The sequence below is a fragment of the Peromyscus eremicus genome, chromosome 6, assembly GCF_949786415.1.
Source record: "Peromyscus eremicus chromosome 6, PerEre_H2_v1, whole genome shotgun sequence".
Classification (NCBI taxonomy): Eukaryota; Metazoa; Chordata; class Mammalia; order Rodentia; family Cricetidae; genus Peromyscus; species Peromyscus eremicus.
Window position 1 is genome coordinate 36,712,147 of NC_081421.1, and position 22,369 is coordinate 36,734,515.

Sequence of the window (22,369 nt, forward strand, 5' to 3'; positions counted from 1 at the left end):
GGCAAGTTTTCAAAGTCAAATGTTAGATAATATTTAACTCAACAAACTACATAATGACACATTTGCTAGTAGAGACTGCAGAAAAGACAGTCACTTAGGATAGTATTACATAAACTCGATCCTTTGAAATCCAAACAGTAACAGTACCGTGTTATAGACTAGCTGATGTGATACGGATGGACTGCAAATGGAAACTTCACATTTGACAAAAGCATTGACAATTTGGCAAGGACTTGAATAGAAGAAGACAATCAATTCCTTGGGGTCACACAAAAGAAAATACTTGCAGTTAAGGTTTGCATATGAGGGGACATTTGCTGTTTATCTTTGTGTACCTGAGTTACAACACTCAGTTTCATTTTTCCTTTGAATTTCAATTCTTCTGTATAGGCAAGAAAGAGTCAGTTACATATAGGTGCTATGTGTGCTTGTCCATTCATCTGATTAGTGGGCATTCATCTGATTAGGTTGAGTACCTGCTCTGTAGTTCAGAGGCTACAGGTGGGAACCTACCGTGATGGTTTTGCACAGTGGATATGCTGTCAAACTGCCTTCTAAACACTCATGTTTACACACTTCCATTTGTACTATGGTTGGCCTTGGTTAAATAGTTTCTTTGTACACTGGGCAGTGGTCAATGCAGAGATTCATAACTGCTCAGAGTCCTGAGGATAAATTACTGGAAGTGCTCAGCCCTAAATGAGGTATCAGTATCAACCCCCTTGCCCGGGCTCAGGAAATATCCCAGGAGACTAAGCAGAAATAATGTAAGAGCTAGAAGATGTGGAGGAGTGCTGCAGAAGGTTGTCTTCTGGACATGACATGACTATTGCACTCGTGAACACAGCAGCTGTGATTATTTGAGCAGGATCAAGACCGGAGGAATTCCACATGGATGTGGGAGGAGCTTATGAAATCTCACCCCTAGGTGAGGAGCTACTGGCAGTTGATAGTGGCTGGGAGAGGGATCCTCATTTGTTTTGGTCGGTGTGGCCACTATAGGTTGCCCATGTTCTGATTCGTGACTCCACATTTAAGCACACAGAGATATCATCAGTTGGATGTAGTGGGATATAGAAAGAGGGGTCATGAGATTGGAAGGCGACACATGAGAAGGGTCCCAGGAGAGAGGTGGGAGGGGATGGAATAAACATATATGAAATTCTTAATAAGTAGGAAAAAATTCTTAATGTTGGGTTTTATGCCTATGTGTACACTTATTTCCCATGACTTTAACTGGTTAGGAGACATGTCTTTGAATTTATTATTGAAAAGAAAGTGAAGTTTGAGATAAGTGATGAAATAGCACCTCAGTTATGAGAATGAAGTAGAGATTAAGAGAGAAAAGAGAGCTGTTTCTAGTCCCTGCCTTTTTTCTTCAATCAGGAACCTAATCTCAATAAACAATTAATTGAGCCAATGTATATGAAATATAATAAAAATAAACAGAATAAGACAAAGTAGCTGAATAGTCAATTAGCAAATGAATTTTTCAAAGTTGAGGGGGCCACTCTCCTACCTTAATGAATAGGGCTCTTTGATCACGTTATGAGCATGTAATTTGATTTTAGACTTCACACAAATGTTTGGATTTCACAGATCTTGATTTCCATCAGGGAAGTAAGAAAATATTATTTGGGTCAACTAGGTGCTACTCGAACCTCTAACAACCATTTGCCTGGTGAAATCTGAATTTAAACTGGAAGGCAAAGGGTGAGTTCTTTGTGTTTCTCAGCACTAATACCGGAAGGACTCAGAATCAACTGTCACTAGATATTTTTGCAAATAATACGTTTTAATTAAACAAAAAGCAATTATTTGAGTGAGACCTAGTGATACAAACCAATATTCTAGCTGCTTAGGAGATTGAAACAGAAAGATTGTAAATCCAAGGCTAACCTGGACAACTTAGTAAGACCCTGTTCCAAAAACAAAACAAAACAACCAAGTAAAAAAATAAGATGGAGGATATATCTCATTGGTATAGAGGGGTAAAGGGTTTACTTAGTCAAAAATGAGGTCTTGCATTCAACACTTCCAATAGTGCAAAGAAAGGTGGGGGGCCACTAAGAGTATACCCCTACAATTCCAGTGCTTGTGACATAGAGGAATGAGAATAAAGATCTTAAAGCTAGTCTTGGCCTCATCCATAGGGAGTGTAGATGAACCTGGGATATATGAGACTCTGGATTACAACAGCTAAATAAAGTAAGTTTTAAAAATATGGAACTTCCCACTATGAATGTAATTTTTTTTTTGAGATGAAGTTTTCTTGACTGGCCTTGAGCTCAATATATAAACCAAGATAGCCATAAACTCAGAGATCCTTCTGCCGGTACCTTCTGAATGCTAGGATTGAAGTTGTATGCCACCATGTCCAGCTAATGTGACTCTCAAATGACAAATTTTTATCTATTTTCCCTTTACAGAAGAAATGGATATTTGCTCAGCCGGAATTATAAATAGACTGTATTTCATGATAAAGTAAATTCAGCTAGTAGAGTAGGGTTGGTGTCTAAAAACTGCAAGAATATAGACATACCCTCCTCTACTGTATTCCCTTTGCTCTGATCTCTACAAAACCACTGTTAAATGAAGGCGTTCTTCATCTTCTTAGGTTCAATTGACCCTTTGGGGTTGTTATGAATATTTCCCCTTAAGGATTTAGGGAAATTTTCTTGGCATGAATAATTTCCCTGGCTTGTTATCCGGTGAAAATGCTTGACCCTCAGGCCAACTGCTTTTCCATACAGACTGTTTTTATAATGAAAGAATGTATCTTGTAAGCATGCCCAGAGGTGTTGCTAACAGGACCATCACATAAACACTTCAATATTTTATCTTTGACTCTTGTTTATGTAAAATGCTCTGGGTTTTAGATGGAAAAATCTAATTCTTAAATTTGATAAATAATAAATCTTGTAAATAATTGCTAACTTTAATAGTATTATTCAAAATTTATTTTATTAGAGAAAATCACATAAAATTACCATATTTATGGTAAAAAGTATTTAATAGCACTAATTTTACATTTTGACCTAGCAGTTTCTTCTTTTGTATGAGAGCCAGAGTAAGGCCTAATGCTCAGTTTGAAGAGAAAACACAAGCCCGGAAGGTCTGGCCCAGTCCTTAGTCAGCTGTGTGATATGGACAATGTATGTAAGTTTTGTTGGGCCTCAGTTTCTTCAGCTGAAAATTTGGGCATTCATAGTTTGCTCTGTACCACATTTTTGTGAATATAAAGGAATTGGTAGGTGGAGAAAATTGGTATGTGGCCCTAAAGACCACAGAAGACACATTGGGAATCATTGTCTTGGATGGAACTGGCATTTGATTTCTCTCTTCCCTCCGAATTTTTTTTTTCTCGAATTCCCTGCTGAGTGAATTTGATTTTTTCCCTCCTGTGGACTTCTGGTACATGCTTACTGGACTTTCAAGCTTTATTTTCCTCTACTGTGAACATAGGGAGCTTTATGGAATGGAGTCCCTGCCCCTTCTGAACAAGGAAATCAGCTTAGGCAGGTTTGTTTCACAGCTCACACAGCCAGTAAGATGCAAAATCAGGACAAGGATTCAGCGATCTTCTTCCCTTGCTGGTTCTTAGTAGAACATTTAAAATTAGCATGCCTGTGCCGAAACTGACAGCATTAAATCAAAGTTAGCATTCAGAAGGAAGCTTGATTTATCAAAAATTTCTGTAATAATTAATCTTTAGCAAACAACTATCACACTGTATTGGTCAACAGGGCTGAGCCAATCTCCAATCTACAGTATAATTAATATATACACTTCTATGTAGACAAACATGCTCCCTAGGATTGTCACAAGTGTCCCTACTTTACAGATAGAAAAACTAAAAAGGAATAGGTAGTGAGCTTCAATGTGTGACCTTGTTTCTATAAGCAAAGAAAGCAAAACCCCAAAGTTTTTCCCTCTGAAATATTATATTCCTGTGCTCTCCTGGGCAGAATTTGCAGATCTAGCACAAAGGGAAATATTTGGCCCCTTGTTATAAAATTAATAAAAATTTAGAACAAGTATGTGACCACACTGTGTGGAATCAAGAGTGCAAAGCCTGTGTGCTGGACCTGGGAGGTGGCCCAGCAGCAGGACAATAATCCTGGCCTGGCTGGACAGACTCTCAGCCTGCTCTCTGTACCTGTGCTCTGTAACCCTGAGAAAGGCAGCATGGTAGGAAAAGAAGAGCAGGGTTTAGTCAGTTTATTATGTCTGCCTGGTTGTCAGCAGAGGAATCCTGAGGCAATGCCGCACTGGGCAGGACAGCAAAGGTATCAGGTTGCAGTCCCTCCTCTTGGAAAAAAAGAGAAGTACAAACCACTTTTTTTTTTGACTATCAGGAAGTAGGGCAAAGAAACAGGAAGCTTTGGGGAACTCCAGGCACCCACAAAGAAGGAATCACCTTGCCCCCCTCATAACGGCAGGCAAAATTTATGAAATACTCACTTGTACCTTTTCAGCTTGGAGGAGTCTGCCTAAGAGATGTCTAAAATGACCCAGCCTGACTGGCGACTCCAACACATTCTCTTTCTGAAAATGATACTCAAAAGCAATCTCTAGCCTTTTCCCTCTGTAAGTAGAAAATGCCTGTGATTATTTCTCAGACCCTAGCACGATCCTCAGTAGAATCCCTATGATTCAGGTCAAGCAAACCAGGTGTTTACTTGAATATAAAACTGATGTAGCCCTGAGAAAAGGCCAGGTGTGTTTCCTGTCTGAAATGGTTGGTCGGCTCTGCCGGGTGCTTATTCAGGGCACCGACTGGGATGTGTCTACTGCCATCTCTTGAGATTGTCAACTTAGATAGTGCCTCTTTCCTTAATCCCTAGCCATTTGATGTACTTTTTTATGTCTCCTGAATTTAAGCATCGGAAATAAAATGGATACAATCAAAAGTTCTAGCAGTCTTTCAACAGCACACTGATAGGGTGTATGTTCAGACTGGCTTCCAAGGGTTCATGTTATAGTTCCCTCAGGATTTCTACGAAGCAGTTTAGTTATTGTATGCTTAATACAGAAGTCACCAAAAATGTGAAAAGCAAGGAAAAAAAGTGACTCCAACTATATATTAAACATAAAGTGTTTGCTATTCCTTATTATCTAAATGTGTGCACACATGTGGAAAGAAAGAATGCTTCTTTGCTGTTTTGGAAGTGCATACAATAATTTCAATTAGAGCGTTCTCAAGATGTCTCTGTTAAAAGTGTTTCCTGCGAAATGAGTCATCTGTTGTGTGTCTTCACTCTTCAAGAGCTCCTCTGCATGACTTGTAGATTTATCTGAATAAATTATCCCTGCCTTTTGAATTATTAATCTTGGCTGCATGATATGCAAATCAGACTGCACTGGCCACGTCCAGCGACACAGCACTGGGTCAGAAGCTGTCTCCAGTTCCTGGCAGAGTTTCTGTCAAGAGAGAGGCCGTCAGCAGAATGGTAAGGGACACTATAGCCCATGCCTCCTGGACATACTAAGGAAGGCCAGGCTTTGTGGGGAGGGTTTTTTCTGAAAGTGGCCTGTGAGCTGAATGGTGCTCAGGGAACTATTCTTAAGTAGATGTGAAGCAGCAAAGGGCAATGCAGTCACATCTGACTTCCACAGCTGCTTCCTATGTCTCACACTAAATGCACTGATTTGGTGGTTAAATGCTAAGTTTACTTTACTTTTAAAGGTACACTGTATTTGATAATGCCTCAGGAAAAATAATTAGAATGATTTAAATAAATAAAAGTATTTACAGAAGAGGGGAACTATCTTGCACCGTGAAAAATAACTTACCAGGTAAATTTAAAGAAAAATACAATAGGGTGAATTTTAAATCATTACAAACTTTAAATGAGTGTATTTAAGAATAAGATTTCTAAAGTCATAAATTGAAGAAGTGATTGCTATTCTACTCACCAGAACTTTTCAAACTGTATAAACTATTCTTTAACAATTTAATGAAAGATGTAACTTGATACATACTATAATTTTTAGTATTTCGGTGTCATTTGTGGAATATAGAAAAATGAAGTAATTAATGAGTACCAAATGCTTGTATTTTTATACATGCAAATACAGTTTCATTTAAATTGTTTAATAATGAAAGTAACTTGTTGAAATATCTTTATTACTATGTAGCTTTCTAGTGGCAGTCAAAATTTTAATTTCTGTTAGGCTCTCTATAATGGTCAAGAATATAGAAAAACTTTTTATTAGAATAGAGGGGATTTTTATTAATGTCAATTTTTTAAATTTCTGGTAAAGAGCATACATTATTTTTACATTTAGGAGAACTGATTATAGTGAATTTTCCATCAGTTCAAATTAAAAAATGAGTACTAATTGTCCCCTGTGAGTGCGTTCAGCTTACTTGTAGCATGTTAATTCTAACAGACTTGGTGTTTGTGGGCTAAGAACTAATGATTTCACTTTAGTTATCAATGTTCTTTTTAAAGAACATGTTCTGTTAATGGTTCACTCGAATAAGTAACAGCATACTAGTCAGCATGTCCATTGCCTATAAACAGGATGGCTCCCAGAAAGTGAGAGGCTAGTAATATTCCTTGAGAAATGCCCCCTGTATTGGGAGTTTTGCTTAAACGAACACACTTTGCTTCTCTAATTTGTATAATTACATCATATCAAAAACACACTCCAATATACACATTACTGAATTTGGAATACATTATTCTCAAAATAGTGTGTCCTCATGATGTTGAATCAGCCCACAAATATTGGATAGCCTATCTCAAGAAAACCCTAACCTGTTAATATTATGAATGTGGAAAGGGCTATAAGAATGACTAATTGAAACATTTATATTAAAGAAATAGCTTATAAGACATCTTGAAAAGTAGAATTACATTTTAAAAAACAAAATTTCAGTAATATTAAAGTATAAAAATATTAGGACTGATGGGTTATTGTGAGCTGCTGGTAGTGAAAGTCCATGGAGTATACAGCAGTGACCCTGGGATCAAACAATATAGGCTGGACCTATTATTGTTTGCGTTAATTGGTTTAAATTTTTCCTTGATGTTTTGCTATTTGTATCCACACTGTATTATGCAATTAATATGTACTTTACCCACACATTTTCTGTTTTTGTTTGTTTAATTATTTCTTGTACTTTAGAGATTATATTATAATTACATTATTTTCCTCTTCCCTTTCCTCTCTCTAAACCTTCCTTGCTCTCTTTCAAATTCATGGCCTATTTCTTCATTAATTGTTGTCACATGCATATATGAAAATGTATATTCCAAAATACGACCTATTCAGTCCATATAACATTATTTACAAAGCAACTTCCAAAACAAAGACTTGGGGCTTATTGTGGAAGAGGGGGCATTGTTGTGGAAGACTGTAAGGTTGTAAGAGCAGAGAGTTTCCTGTGAGACTGTGTCACCTAGTAATGGCAGAAGCTGAACTCACAAAGTCTCACCAACATGACTGCCAAAACTGGGCTGAACAAAGACAATAGACATGCGGAAGTGGATGGGGAAAGACCACGAGTTCTCGGCCCTAACAAAGAACTACAGTCAACTAAAGAATGTCCAGAGTGGGAGCAATAGTGTTACTCAGGGAGGAGCATACCAACTGTTTATCCAAAGCCACACAGTCAACCCGAATATAGACACTTTGAAAGTTGTGGAGGTAGTACTGGGTGTTTGTTCTTAAAGCAAGATTCACTCTGTGAGAAACAAGACAAAGGTACAGATTAATAAATAAAAGTAATCAATTAACTTAGCCATTTATTTTTTTTTACTGGCCCTGGTAGTCTCTGTTTTTACTAAACCAACAGTCTTCAGACTTTCAGGATCACTGGAAAACAGAATTCTCTATCACTTCCACTTGTCCCCTGACGTGATGATTGGTAGCTACTGGCAGCTGGGCATCGAGTTGCACATGTCTTCGTGGATATATTTTCCATTCCATTTTGTGATCCATATAAATTACATAAACCCATGGCACTTCCTCAGCTTAAATGGGATCCGGTATAATCAGAGAAAGAGGAAGAGGAAATTCAAAATGAAACAAATGAGTTTCTTATCTCAAGGAAACTTTCAATTGTCTTAATTTTCATTTAATGCATGCACCAGCAAATCAGTATTTCCTACATGACATAATGATCACTAACTGAGTCTTGAAGAACTCCAACATTAAAGCCTAGGCAAGTAAGGATTAGCTACAAAAGAGCTGGCAAATGGGGAAAAGGGAGAAAGAGATTGCAATGTTCTAGAAGGCAAGGAGGAAAAAGCTTCCAGACTCATGACATTGAAAGCTGCAGCAGATTTGAGTCTAACAGTGAGAAACATTCATTGTCTAATGAGCCATGCATGTTTAAAAGTCCATGTCCCTCCTTTTTTTTTTTGCTGTTTTTTAATTTTTGAAAATTTCACCCATAAGTACTATATTTTCATCACTTCCCCCTCTGTCTCGCCCCCATCCAACTTCTCTTGTGTTCTTTCTTTCCTCAAATTCTTCTGTAGTTTTTAGTTAGACACACATACATACACACAGAAAGACATATATTTAGTGAATAGATACATACAAATATAGATACATAGGTATATGTATATGTATATGTATACATAACCCATCATTAAGTCCATCTAGTGTTGATTATACACATGCTTAGAGGTGATCACTTGGGATTCAATATCACCAGGCGGCTCATCCCTAGAGAAAACTAATTTTCCCCTCTCCCAACAGTTGTGGATTGCCATTAACTCTTCATCTAAGGGTGGCTTCTTCTGAAATCTCTCCCATTCATACTGGCATCTCAACAGGTATTGTCATTATGTTAGTCTTGTTTAGGCAGGCATTTTGTTGAGATTTTCTGGGTGCAACTTCCTTGCCATGTCTAGAAGATACAATTTCATAGTAGGCACCTGTTCCTCTACCTTTTAAGTCATTCTGCCCCCATTCCACAATGTTGTGTGAGCCTTAGGTTTAGAGGTTGTATATGTACTGACTGGGGCTGGATAACCTACAGTTACTTATTCTCTAGGTTTACCAGTTGTGGATATCTGCAATAGTCTCCATCTGGGAAAAAAGGAACTTCTTTAATGAGGGGTGGAAGCTATACTTATCTGACTGGACTGATGTACAGGGTCCATTTTTTAATTTTTTTGTAATTTAAAAGTTTTGTGTTAATAACTATATGCATACTTTGGTTTATTTAAAAACTAAATAAGCATGAACAGACAGGCAGCTAGAACACAAAGATAAATCAAAGGAGAAATAACACAATAAAAGTGATCTGGAATCTTACTGCTAAGGCTGGAGCCATTAGTATTTTGGTATATATATTTTTAGAATTCTACATGTTTAGCAATTTCAGATTAGACTCTAATTAAATGTCTTAAATCCTTAACCCAATTCTTGAAGTTACATATTAAAGTTTGCTTTATACAAATATGTTTATAAATCAGAGGTCTTACTACCATAGTGACTGATTTTATATATATATATGTGTGTGTGTGTGTGTGTGTGTGTGTGTGTGTGTGTGTGTGTGTCCTATTATGTACAGGGTAAGCTTTTATGGTGAAGTAGATTGATAGATCTCATTTTGTGGATTTACTATTTCTCTAGCCTTGGAGGAAGTATTTATGAAACTGCTTTATAAACAGTCAGGTTTCCGGTCCTCTCTATTCAGCATGTAATTCCAGACCACATACTATCTATTAGCTACTGTGCAGATGTAGAAGATAAGCAATGAACAAAACAACTTTGTAAAAACGGGTTAGACAAAATTTAATGGGTAAGGAAAGCATGCAGTGAGGGCACCTAGTTCATTTAGATTTGGTGGACAGACAGCCGACTTGGGGAAAGCATCTTTAAACTGGCATCTGCAAGAAGTACAGGTAAAATATGTGGGCATGAGGGGAAAAGCAGCAGTGAAGAGATGCAGGTGGGGCCAGGGCAGTGGGCCTGTTTTGTGCAGTGGGAGGGCAGGAGGAAGGCAGAGCTAGAACAGAGCGGGGGAGCTGAAGTGGTTGACGGGGTGGCGGGAGGGCTGTAAGCATCCGGACTTCAGTCCTTGGAAGGATTTTAACACAGGATCTCAACGTGATTTGATTTTTGAGCTATAGATTTTTCAAGATTGGTTATTTGTGGAAAAGGTGAAATGAACAAGAGCCAGAAAAGGCATGAGGGCACAGCAGGAAAATATGACAACTGCTCTCTTCCGCAGACTGATGGAATCATATATAGTGAGCAACAGTGACAGATTTGAGAAATACACAGAAATTAAAGTCAACAAGGCTTGGTAGTTTGTTCTTGATGGAGATTAAATTGTGGCTGACTATAAGGATTTCTGTAGTAAGCATTTGGATAAATGGAAAAAAATATTTTACTGGTAAAGGTGCTTAAAGGTTGGCTAACAAGATAGGATTTCTGAAGTCAGAGATGCCTGTAAGAAATGAATCCATAGCAATAGAATAAACTACTAGAAATTATCAGACAGATCTGAGATAGGTTACAAGTGTGGGAGTTGTTGTAGATAAATAGTCAATAAAGCTTGAACATGAATAACATCACCCAAGATGAGTGCAGAGAAGGGAGGTCAGAACTGAGACAGGACATCAGTATCTCACTCTTGAGCCACAAAAGATGCAGAAAGCACCCAGGGAGAGGAAAAGAAAGCCAGGATTCTGCCTTTTCACAAAAGGCAAATGAAGGGTGTATTCCTAACAATCTTACTGCAGGCTAATAAATCAACTGGTAAAAACTGACCACTGGATTGGGAAATGTGGTGGCTATTTGAAGAACTCAGAGTCACAAACCAGATTAGGGAGTACTAGACAGAAAATGGGATCCAGATGTCAAAGCACGTGGTGAGACATTTCCCCAGAAACCAAGCCTGAAGAGGAGGGCAACCTGGGATGCAGGGAAAGTCTTTAAACCTGGGACAAAATTTTCAGATTGATAGAGAAGGGTGTTTAAGTGCTGGTAGACAAGATACAGACGGATGGATCTAGAAATAAACCTGGAACATTGGGGATGTGACATCCAATGTGTGGAAAAAATCTGAAACGTCCTGGAGAAAAGGAGTGATCCAAAGAGCAGGTGGACCTGAGAATGGGTGGCTCCAGAGCCAATGAAGAAGACTCTCCATCTTGGTGAGCTAAGCAGCAAAGATAGCTGTTTGATGGTTGTGGTGAGCAGGGTAGAGTAGCTGGAAAGAAGTCTGAAAGCAGAAAGAAATATGAAACTGAGAGATGTAATGAACTCTGCCATCATCTACAGAGGAATTGAAAGTGAAAACACAATACTTGGTTCTCCAGCGGGGTTTATGGGAACTGGCTCAGCATGAAGGCCTGAGGTGGTTGCCAAGTGCCCATGTTAAAAAGAGAGGTGGGGCATGGAAAACCCTAAGGCTGGAGAGGCAGAGACAGGAGGATCCCTGATGCTTTCTGAACAATTGTTCTAGCCAAATGGTGAGCTCCCGGTTCAGAGAGAAAGCCTGTCTCAACAAATCAGGGATTGCATGAGGAAATATATGCTAACCTCTGGCCATCACATGTACAAATACATATGTGAACACAAAGGCACTTATACACATACACATACACAACACACACACACACACACACACACACACACACACACACACACCCCTCACAAGAGTAACGATAAAATACTGATGTCTTCTACAAATTTATGATGTATTTTCATAAATAAAACACTGCCAAAATACCAGCAATAAACTTGAATAAAATTTGAATTTGACAAAAGTAGATATATTTTATACATATCCTCCTCAGAGAAAACTCTACTGAGTGTATAAAAGCTTCATATGAAAACAGGTCAGGTTATTTGTACTGACAATGAAACAATTATTTGGCCCTAACTAATACTCTGAAACCTGCTTAACAGGAAATTTTTAGAAAATTTTGTTTTCAATCTTGTTTTCTCTATTAGAAATAATTGGGATCTAATTTTTTTAAATCAACATATTTCCAGATTACTGAAGTCCTTGAAATATTCCAACTATAGTATAGCCTTATTGCTAGAGAATGAGAATTTATCAAAATATTGGAGACTTGGATCAGTATTCAGAGGGTCTTACTACAATGTTTTATTAGTTGATGTGTTGCTGAGTTTAAAGGTCAAGGTGACATGACCTAGAATTACCTGGACATAGGTTCTCAATGAGAGACTGTCTACATTGAGTTGGCCTGTGAGTGACTGTCTTAATAAGTGGTGTTGGAAATGCAGCCCACTGTAGATAGTACCATTTCCTAGGCAGATCCCTAAGCTCTAAAAATGTGGAAAAATCCAGCTGAGTAAAGCAAGCAAAAAAATGAGCACACACACAATGATTTCGCTCTACTGTTGACTGTGTATGTGTCTTCCATGCTGTGATGGACTAGAAACGGAAACTGTGAGCTTAAATAAACTCTCCCTAAGCTACTTTGTTGTCAGGGCATTTTGTCTCAGCAAGAGAAATGAAACTAGAAAAGTTAGGAACGCGGCCTCAGCGAGGGCTAATTCTGAGTGTTATGCTCTCAAAATCCACAAGCTGGGACCTAATCGTACGGGATGGCAGAACTTCTGTGAAAGCAAAGGGTTTTGCTCTCATAATTTGGATAGCGTCTTTGTAACGGAGGATGAAGGGAGCTGCCATGCCCTTATGTCATTGCTAAGAGAATAGCGTGACACTGAATCTGCTGGCACTTTTGTCTTTACTTCCCTAACTGTGTAAAGAAGTAAAATAGTTCTAGTATTGCTAAATTGCCCACTACAGGATGTATTGCCATAGCCACAGGAATTGACTCAAATAGCATGATACTGAAGTTTCTACACTTCAGTGAAATCCTTCCTCAAATGATTCTACTACCAGTCCCAACTTCATACTTGTATTAAATGAAGCAGTCCTTAGAAAGTGTTGAGCACAATGCCTGCTACTCTCTTAGCTTTCAAGACATGGTGACCATTATTATTTCTAGGTTTCCAGTATCTTGTTTTAAATCTGAAGAAACTGTATTTTAAAGTGGAGTAATATGTTCTAAGTTTAATAAAATGAGAAAAATCTTTACTATATACAACTAGGTACAAGCTATTCAAAAAGACAACTGTATCCAACAACCCTACTCCATTTCCTGGGTTAGAGTTCAATTCAGTTTAACTCAGCAAAATTTGTAGGGATCTGTGTCTGGCCCTGAAGATACAAAGGTGAGTTAGAGTCATCTTCTTGCTTAATTAATCACTTTCTTTTACCTTTTTATTAATCCCTCTTTTTGTTTCAATGCTGAGCTCTGGCACATGTTCTTCCTTTGTCTGGAAACAACTCTTCTTCGGGTAGAGATCTAGTTCTTATTTCCCAGACAGCAAGCTGCACTCCATCCCAAAACTTGCTCACATTTCATTATACTTATTATTTATGTACGTATTTATGTGTGTGTGTGTATGTGTGTGTGTGTGTGTGTGTGTGTGTGTGTGTGTATGCTCATGCATGAGCATGCACATGTGTACATGAGCAGGTACAGGTGTGGAGGTCAAAGAACAAACTGCAGGAGTCAGTTTTTGTCTTCTAACATTTTAATTAGTACTCGTTTTTGTTCATATCTATAATACAGCATCCTGTATATTTTCCCCAGGAAATCATCTATTGTCTCACATTAGCCACCCTGCTCTACTCTTTGCTATCACACCCAGGGATAAGGATACAGTTTGAAAATGTTCAGTGAAGACTTGTTGAAATAATATAGTTGCATACACATATAATATTTGTGTTTGCATACAGTGTACTAATGTGTACGAACATGTGCTTTTTTTTTGAGACAGGGTCTCACTTCATAACTTCATAGACCTGGTTTGTCTGAAACTCACTTTGTAGACTAGATTGTCCTGGAACTCACATAGGTCTGCTTGCCTCTTCTTCCCAGCCCTGGTGTTAAAGGCATGCCCCATCATGCATAACTAATGTATGTATTCTTTGCCAGCTCTCCACAGTTAAGTGTTAGGTTTTCAATTAGTGTTCTACCATTTGTCCTTGGTCACAGCCTAGTGTTTGATCTTATACTTCCTTTCTGCTTTAGTCACAGAATTCATCTTGTCAAAACTGGCTGGCTGCAGAGAATATCCTCAAAAAGTACTACCTATCCATATTTTACGGGATGGAGTTCATTTTTGGGATGTTTGGGAATATCACCGTGGTGTTCGGGTACCTCTTCTGTCTGAAGAACTGGAACAGCAGCAACATCTATCTCTTTAACCTTTCCATCTCTGACTTTGCTTTCCTGTGCACCCTTCCGGTGCTGATAAGGACTTATGCCAACGAGAACTGGATCTACGGAGATGTTCTCTGCATAGGCAACCGATACTTGCTTCATGCCAACCTCTACACCAGCATCCTCTTCCTCACTTTCATCAGCATCGATCGATACCTGCTCATGAAGTATCCTTTCCGAGAACATGTTCTGCAAAAGAAGGAGTTTGCCGTTCTAATCTCTTTAGCTGTCTGGGTCTTAGTGACCTTAGAAGTCCTACCCATACTCCCTTTCATAAATTCTGACCCAACAGACAAAGACGCCATCTGCAAAGACTACGCAAGTTCTGGAAACCCTAAATACAACCTCATTTACAGCCTGTGCCTGACTTTGCTGGGCTTCCTCCTTCCTCTCTCTGTGATGTGCTTCTTCTATTACAAGATGGTAGTCTTCCTAAGAATGAGGAGTAGGCAGCAGGTGACTGCCCTGCCGCTGGACAAGCCTCTGCGCCTGGTGGTCCTGGCGGTGGTGGTCTTCTCTGTACTCTTCACACCCTACCATATCATGCGCAATGTGAGGATTGCCTCGCGCCTGGATAGCTGGCCACAGGGATGTTCGCAGGAAGTCATCAAAACCTTGTACATCGTGACCCGGCCTCTGGCCTTTCTGAACAGTGCCATCAACCCCATCTTCTACTTTCTCATGGGAGACCACTTCAGAGAGATGCTGATTAGTAAGTTGAGACAGTACTTCAAGTCCCTTACATCCTTCAGGACATGAGCTGCTGAATGCTGGTCTTCACTCATCTAAATTGCTCTGCAGCTGAGTTAAAACCAAGTAGACCACTATCTCCAGGCTTTAGCTCCTCTGTCACCCACAATGCTGGAGTACAAGCTGGGTCTTGACACCCAGCTAGTCTGTTTAAATAGGTATACATATATCAGAAGAGCAGCTATCTGTCCTTATTTCAGGTTGTACCCAGAGTATGGGAAAATATGCATTAAAAAGTATTGATATCTTCACCTAAGAACTGAAAAAAGTGAACTAATGCTGTCAATGTTTAGGAGACTTAAGATGCAAAACTTTGTTAATTTTAAGAACTCTTCTATCAGTGTAAAAGAAATAAAAGATAGCTAGATTATCATGCTATATGCATTTCATCATTGGCCAGGCTGATTATCATGGTTAGGAAATATTCTATGCTATTTTTATTCTTGTAATATTAAAACATTATGTGAAAAATAAATGGAACTCAGTCTACACCATTAACTGTTATTTTTGGAAATTGTGTTCTTGAAAAATGTAAATAACAGCAATGCTTAATAAAGCAATGTAATTTGTTTCTCTGTACTAATCATGGACTGTAATTAACCTGTAATGTATCAGTCCTTTTCTTTTAGATGGACTATAGCAAATAGGAATCTTAGTTTGTGTTGGCAGAATGTAAAATGTTCAACAAAGGAAATTGGTAAGTTCTAATTTGTCTCTCAGGAAATTCGGCCATGATGAAATTCCATAGTAATTTTACTCAAATATGGAAGACACATGCCAAGGATGGATTTAGAAAATCCACCATTTCAGAACTCTAAATATGTTGGAAACTCATAGCAAAATAAAGCACACCAAAATGAGTTCATTGTTTCTATGATGATTGTGCTGTCTGGAATTTTGATGTCACATTCTGATGCTGTGGAAATAGAGTAAACGTTGCCTCCATTTCCATCTCCTCTAAACAGAGAACTTTAAAACACATTATTGGGGCTTATATTTTTTCATGGGAAACTCTTCACATGTTTTTCACACGTCCTCAGATCTTACAGACACTGTTTTTTGGTAAGAAATGTGACTAAACCACCAGCAGAATAATTTCTCCATAGAAGAAAATAGGCTTAAAAATATAAGGTAACTCTACATCCCACACTAGCTTGACTTACCATTTAAAATATTGTCCTACTCATTGCCATAGGAAGACAAGGAAACCAGCTGAGACAAGTGTATAGACAGAACACAGGAATGATGAGATTGCATCAGAAGGTCACATCAAGATTAAGCTCAATCATGTACACTACACTGGTCCTGGAGTACAGCATGTTCCTTTTTCATCCCCCCCCCTCCTCTCTCTTCTGTCCATTATCATCAGCAAGAGATGTATTCTGTCATTCAATGAGGAATACGAGCTGTTTAAGTATTCGTGCAGCAGGTCAGGAAAAACAACACAACATGTGCACATGCATAAAATCAAATCAGCATTTATTCAGACCTGCCTTCCATCCTGGGACAGTCTTCCTTCTGTTCCTATTCCAACATAAGAGATCCGGAAGCAATCAACACCCAAGGTTTCCCAGCTGCTGTCTCTGACTAGATCCGCAGGTGCAAATTAGTCTAGAAACCTTGCTATGATCTTAGGGTCCAGTTCACTTTCGAATCCATGGTTATTAGTACCAAACCAGGTGTTCTCTTCTTTTTCTTTATTTTGGATTTCTATTAGAAATTTTTTCAGAACCTTAGAGGGAAAGACATATTATTGATCAGAATTCAGGCACCAAGTTTCATCTAAATATTTAATCCAAATGACGGCACTTCACTCAGGGAGAACTTTAAAGTACGCCAGGCTCGGATCATGGGAACTCACAGAGTCTGAAACAACAACCAGGGAGCCTGCGTGGAACAGACCTAAGCCCTCTGCATATAGGTGACCACTGTGTGGCTTGCCCTCTATGTTGAACTCCTGGCAATGAAAGCAGAGGCACTTTGACTGGCTTTTGGGAACCAGTTTTCATGCTGGATTGCCTTTGTCCAGCCTGAATACAGAGAGGTGCTTGGTCTTGCGGCAGCTTTATATGCCATGCTTTGCTGAAGCCCATGGGAAGCCTGTCCCTTGCTGAGTAATTATGGAAGTGGGGTAGGTAGAAGGGCAGAGGGGAGGAGTGGAGACTGAGTGGGAGGGGAAACTGCAGTCAGGCTGTGAAATAAATAAATAAATAAATAAATAAATAAATAAATAAATAAATAAATAAATAAATAAATACATGAGATAAAAAAGAATGCCAGGCTCTGTCGCTTTGTACACGAGCTATCATCAAAGCTAGTGGTGTTAATAGATGCCGAAATCCAAGTGTGGAGTTTAGTGGTGGCTCAGGGTTATATGGCTGAACTCCAGAGACCATGACTGATAAACTCACCACACCACAAGGGCAAGGAAGGAATAATACTTCCATGTCAGCTTTAGATCATCTGTGATGACATTGACTTGGAAGATCATCATGTGATTAACCTCAGTGAAATCTGCTGACATGAAAACTATGGAAGAAGACTCCAAAACCATGTGAGGATGGGCTCTTGTCCGATTCATTCCAGGTACAGAGGCAGGATATGAAATTCTTTAAAACCATGTGAGGATGGGCTCTTGTCCGATTCATTCCAGGTACAGAGGCAGGATATGAAATTCTTTAAAACCATGTGAGGATGGGCTCTTGTCCGATTCATTCCAGTTACAGAGGCAGGGTAGGAAATTCTTTAATAGTTTTGAACCTTGTCATAGAGGGTGGAACCCAGGAACAACATTTTCACAAGACACAACAAGCTTGAGGCTATGTACTCTGTCTAGATAGAAGTTTTCTTTTTTCCTAAATAATGAACACCTCGGTAATGTTTGTATAAAGGATCTTTAATAAAGTAATCCTGCCCCATGACACAGAAAGTCCTGTTTTAATGAGATTTCCAGCAAAATCCATGAGCCATAGCTGTATTTGCCCTAGCACTAGTCATACAAAATGTACTTAATTAGAAGACCTATTTTTTTCTGGCTTTGTATTGAAAGTAACATTATGTTTAAATCACAAAACTTCCTGGGTTATTTGCTCTAGCTAGAAAAATAGCGATTTGACCTGGTTTCTAAAGATGGTAAATCGTTTCACATCAACTTTCATGTCACGTTGGCCCATCCTACCTGGGTCAATAAGTAAAATGTACTGCTACCGCGATATATTTGCATCATTCTCAAGGAGAAATGAAGCAAGGGATATTCTGGGCATAGTTTCTAGCTTTGCTACATAAACCCACTAGGCCTGTGGCATTCCTCTCCCCCATGTGCTACTGATGAAACAGGCCTTAAGAGATTTCATAAAGACGTTTCCAGAAACAGGGTCAGAGATGACTTTGAGTCTTAGATCTGCCTGACTTCAACATATGCCAGAATCTTGCTCTAGCATTCTATTTGAACATGAATTCTCCATGGCATTTCCTTGTGAAATGCTGTCCAAATGACCACCTTAGCCTTTAATTTCGAGAGATCTAAGCAACAAGGTGTTTGCTCAACTATGAGTCATAGTTGCTATATGAAAGGACTGATCTCGGGAAAGATTTTTAATTGTTTTGTTCCTGAAAAAAAATGTAGTTTTTGTCATATAATGTTTAATCTTTGAGACTAGAGCTTGAAGTCAATGTAAAGAATGCCAACTTCATGACTTTCTATAGAAAGTTGTATTAAGTTAAGTGTACAAAGGTATGTGTAATTAAAAAGCCTTCACTCCAGTTCACTCATGGCTGTGAGATGATGATGATGATAGTGGGGAATGACGAGATGAGCCATCCCGACACTTGATAAGCCATTGCTGATGCTGTGGTTAGCTCCCACATACTGCGCAAGCTTCCTGTCATGTTCAAATATGTGACAAACTGGGTAATAAACATTTTATCAGAAAGTTAGTAAATTCTGTAAGACTAACGTATACTTGTGGAATTGTCACCACACTTAGCATTTACTATGTCTATCACTGGGGAAAGCAGCATGTGGTTTGCATGCAGAAAGGGTTCTCTGAAGGGTAAACAGAATGTCACCACTGTCAAAACACAGTCACAGAGGCAAATTCAGTTGTTTCTCATCCAGGGAAATGGTCTTACACACAGAACACAGGCAGTGCTAAGGACAGGCACAATATTAGTCCCATGGATTTTTTTTTTCCTGGCTGGAGCCTGCAAGACTAATGTCTGAATTATTTGAAGAAAGGTAAATATGACCTGATTCCAGATGAGTTATTTATTTCCAGTATTGCAAAGCACTGAGTCACAAGCAGCCTACCTTTGTAAACAACAAGCATACACAGTAGCAAACTCCCAAGTAAAGAAAGACAAAAATGAGTATTTTCACACACTTAACCTAAAAAAAACAGTAAGTTATTTTGAAACGATGACATGTATAATCATCTGGTAATGGTTTTGGTGCCTGTGAGAACCTGGGATGCTAGATGAAAGGGAAGATGTATGGGGGTAAGGAATTAGTCAGAACTCTTGGATTCAACAATCCCAAGGGGATGCATGCAAATGGATCTGGAACAAAGGAAAAACAAAGTGTGAGCTTATGTAAGAAAGCAAGTGAGGCATGTGCTTTCACAAGCATTTGGTGCCCCATATTAATTCTTGTGCAGGATTTTAGGGCTTCTGAGTAGGCACAACATAAAGGAGGAAACTCATTGACATATTACAATTCTATCATGTTCACAAATGAGTGGAGCTGACAAAGTCTCACTGTATTAGTCAATCATTTTCTTCCTGTGTTCCATTTGCTCATTAAACTATCTACAGCAGGGACTGATGAGATAAAGTAAAACACTGATAAGGAGATGGGTCCTAATTCATTAAAAATAAGCATAAAAGTCATGTTTTTATGTACAGGTGGAATTCTGTGACAGCCTGCCTGCTCTGCAATGAACCCATTTTTTAATAAATATCCTTTGAGATTCTTAATGTTTGCCAGGCATTCTGTTGTATATTGGGCTATAAATAAACAATACTTCCTTTTGATTATCTCAGGGTGTTATACACACAGACATGAGTATTATAGTCTAAGCAAATGCAGAAATGTACCAAGGTAACTAGAATTGCATGGAAGAAGAAATGTAATTTCAGATCATTGTGAATTTGGAGATAATCAAAATCCTACAAAGGTCTGTCATGTTCCAGAGTATTGATCAGAGACTGAAGCTGGGGTTTGCCTGTACAAAAAAATGGGACAATATGGTAAAGACAATGATTCCACCAGTGTGCAGTTTCAGACATCATCATTGGTGTCTCTGGGAAAAGACAGTTGTCACATTTGAAAGCTGAGCAGCTTGCACTGCAGAACAGATAGAACCTTCAAGAGTTTTTATTTAGATCAGAACTTTTTAGAAAGTTTTTTTTTTTTAAGAGGGAGAAGGCTTAAGCAAGAAAGAAAACAAAACTTACTGAATGGTTAAGTAATTATTTTATCAGACACCATCTTACCCTTGTCCAACTTTCTCTGTTGTCTTTATTCGGCATAAACAGCTTCCAGTATACCCTTCAATTTCCTTGTTTTTCCTCCCAGAAATTCATTCTCATACATAGGCTTTTGCATGTGACTTTTCTTTTCTTTCTTTTTTTTTTTTTTTTTGAGACAGGGTTTCTCTGTGTAGCTTTGCGCCTTTCCTGGAACTTGCTTTGGAGACCAGGCTGGCCTTGAACTCACAGAGATCCGCCTGCCTCTGCCTCCCGAGTGCTGGGATTAAAGGCATGTGCCACCACCGCCCGGTCAACTTTTCTTAACAATGTGGTTACTAAACAAGATCCAAATAATACCAACACCAATCAACATGCCAATGCAGAAAAGAAAAAATCTGAAGGCTCACTACTAGATGAAGAGCTTGAGAAAATCAATGACTATTGAAAGAAGAAGAATCAATCTTCTCCAGGGAAGAGCCCCCTGATAGGTTACATACATACATACATACACACATACATACATACAATGTATATACTTAAGAGTAACACTAAATGGACTCTGTAGATTTTATACATACACACACACATGAATATACATGTATATGTATGCATATAAAATAGGTGTAACAATAACAATTAAGAAAAAACTTGAACTTGAGAGAGAGAGGGGATGTGGGAGGAGTTAGAGGTGGTACTTGGAAGCACAGAAATCATGTAAATATAGTACTTCCATATCAAACTCTCCAAAAAATTATAAAGAGCACCATAATGGATAGATAACACATTAAATTTTAGGTATATAAAGTAAACAGTGAAATAATCCCTAAAATATCATATCACAAACAGAAAAATGAAGTGATATATCTTGAGAACAATGAATGAATTTTAAAATTTGACAACTGGATTATGTTGAATTTGAGAAGGGATTGTAAGTTGACATTTATGCTGCATTTAGTAATACTGATATGATGAAAAGATCTAAAAGTATTCATTTTGCAAAGCTACAGAATAATTACTAAGTATGTATTTGGGAATATATTTGATCTTTGAATGAAGTGGCTTCATTGGAAAGCATTCACTTGTGTTGGTAACATATTTTTCTCAAAAGGAGCTTTTTATGACTATTTTTTTAAATCATTTGACATTTCACCAGGCTTTCACAACTCAAAAACTTTCTCATTTTCAGTAAATCATCTCATTTATGAGAAATCTTTCTTTCCCAAGATGGTATTTAACTGTTTAACTCCAAGTATATATTGGAAAATTAAACAAATATTAGCTTAGAATTTTATGGAGTACCAATGATAAAGGTACATTGAACTTGTATAAACTGAGGCTTTTGGCACCAGATGTATAATCTCATAGCATGACTGCTCCAAGGTACGGTCAAGCCCATGGTTTTTGTTGTAGATATGAGAAAGAGCATAGCAACGTGCATCTAGAAGGTCCCAGAGCAGAGAGAGAAAGCAGTAGACTGAACATGGCTAGGAGACTGCATTTGGTCATGCCAGAGAAGAGAGGGGGGATAATGAAAGAGGAAGACAAGGAGGACCAAGAGTGAGGACCAAAAGAGGGCATAGAGGCAGAATTAAGAGAGGAAGACAAAAGAGGGAACGTAACCAAAGTAGCAGGGTTATAAGGAGAAATGAGGAGCTGGGCAGAGGGAACTCCATGGGACTGAGAGCCCCGAAAGCCAGGATGCCAGCATGGACTCTGGAATGTGTGACAGGCACTTGTGATCTCTAGGGAGCCCGGAGGACCAGTATTCACTTTGGTGTGCTGATAGGCAGCACACATAGCCTTTCTGTCAGTGATAAGAAAAAGGTTCCTTTGATAGAGAGGAACCGACTTTATGAGTTCCCGAGGCACGCTGGCTTTTGTCTAACTGCCAGAAAGCTGTATTAACT

General features: G+C 38.5%; 1 protein-coding gene across 1 annotated transcript; it reads left to right on the forward strand.

Annotated features, from left to right (window-relative positions):
• Positions 1-5,386: 5,386 nt before the first annotated feature.
• On the forward strand, positions 5,387-15,864 carry Sucnr1 (succinate receptor 1). Its single transcript, XM_059264706.1, has 2 exons — positions 5,387-5,453; positions 14,052-15,864. The coding sequence occupies exons 1-2, from the start codon at positions 5,451-5,453 to the stop codon at positions 15,000-15,002; spliced, it is 954 nt and encodes a 317-aa protein (XP_059120689.1). The 5' UTR covers positions 5,387-5,450; the 3' UTR covers positions 15,003-15,864.
• The last annotated feature ends 6,505 nt before the right edge of the window (positions 15,865-22,369 follow it).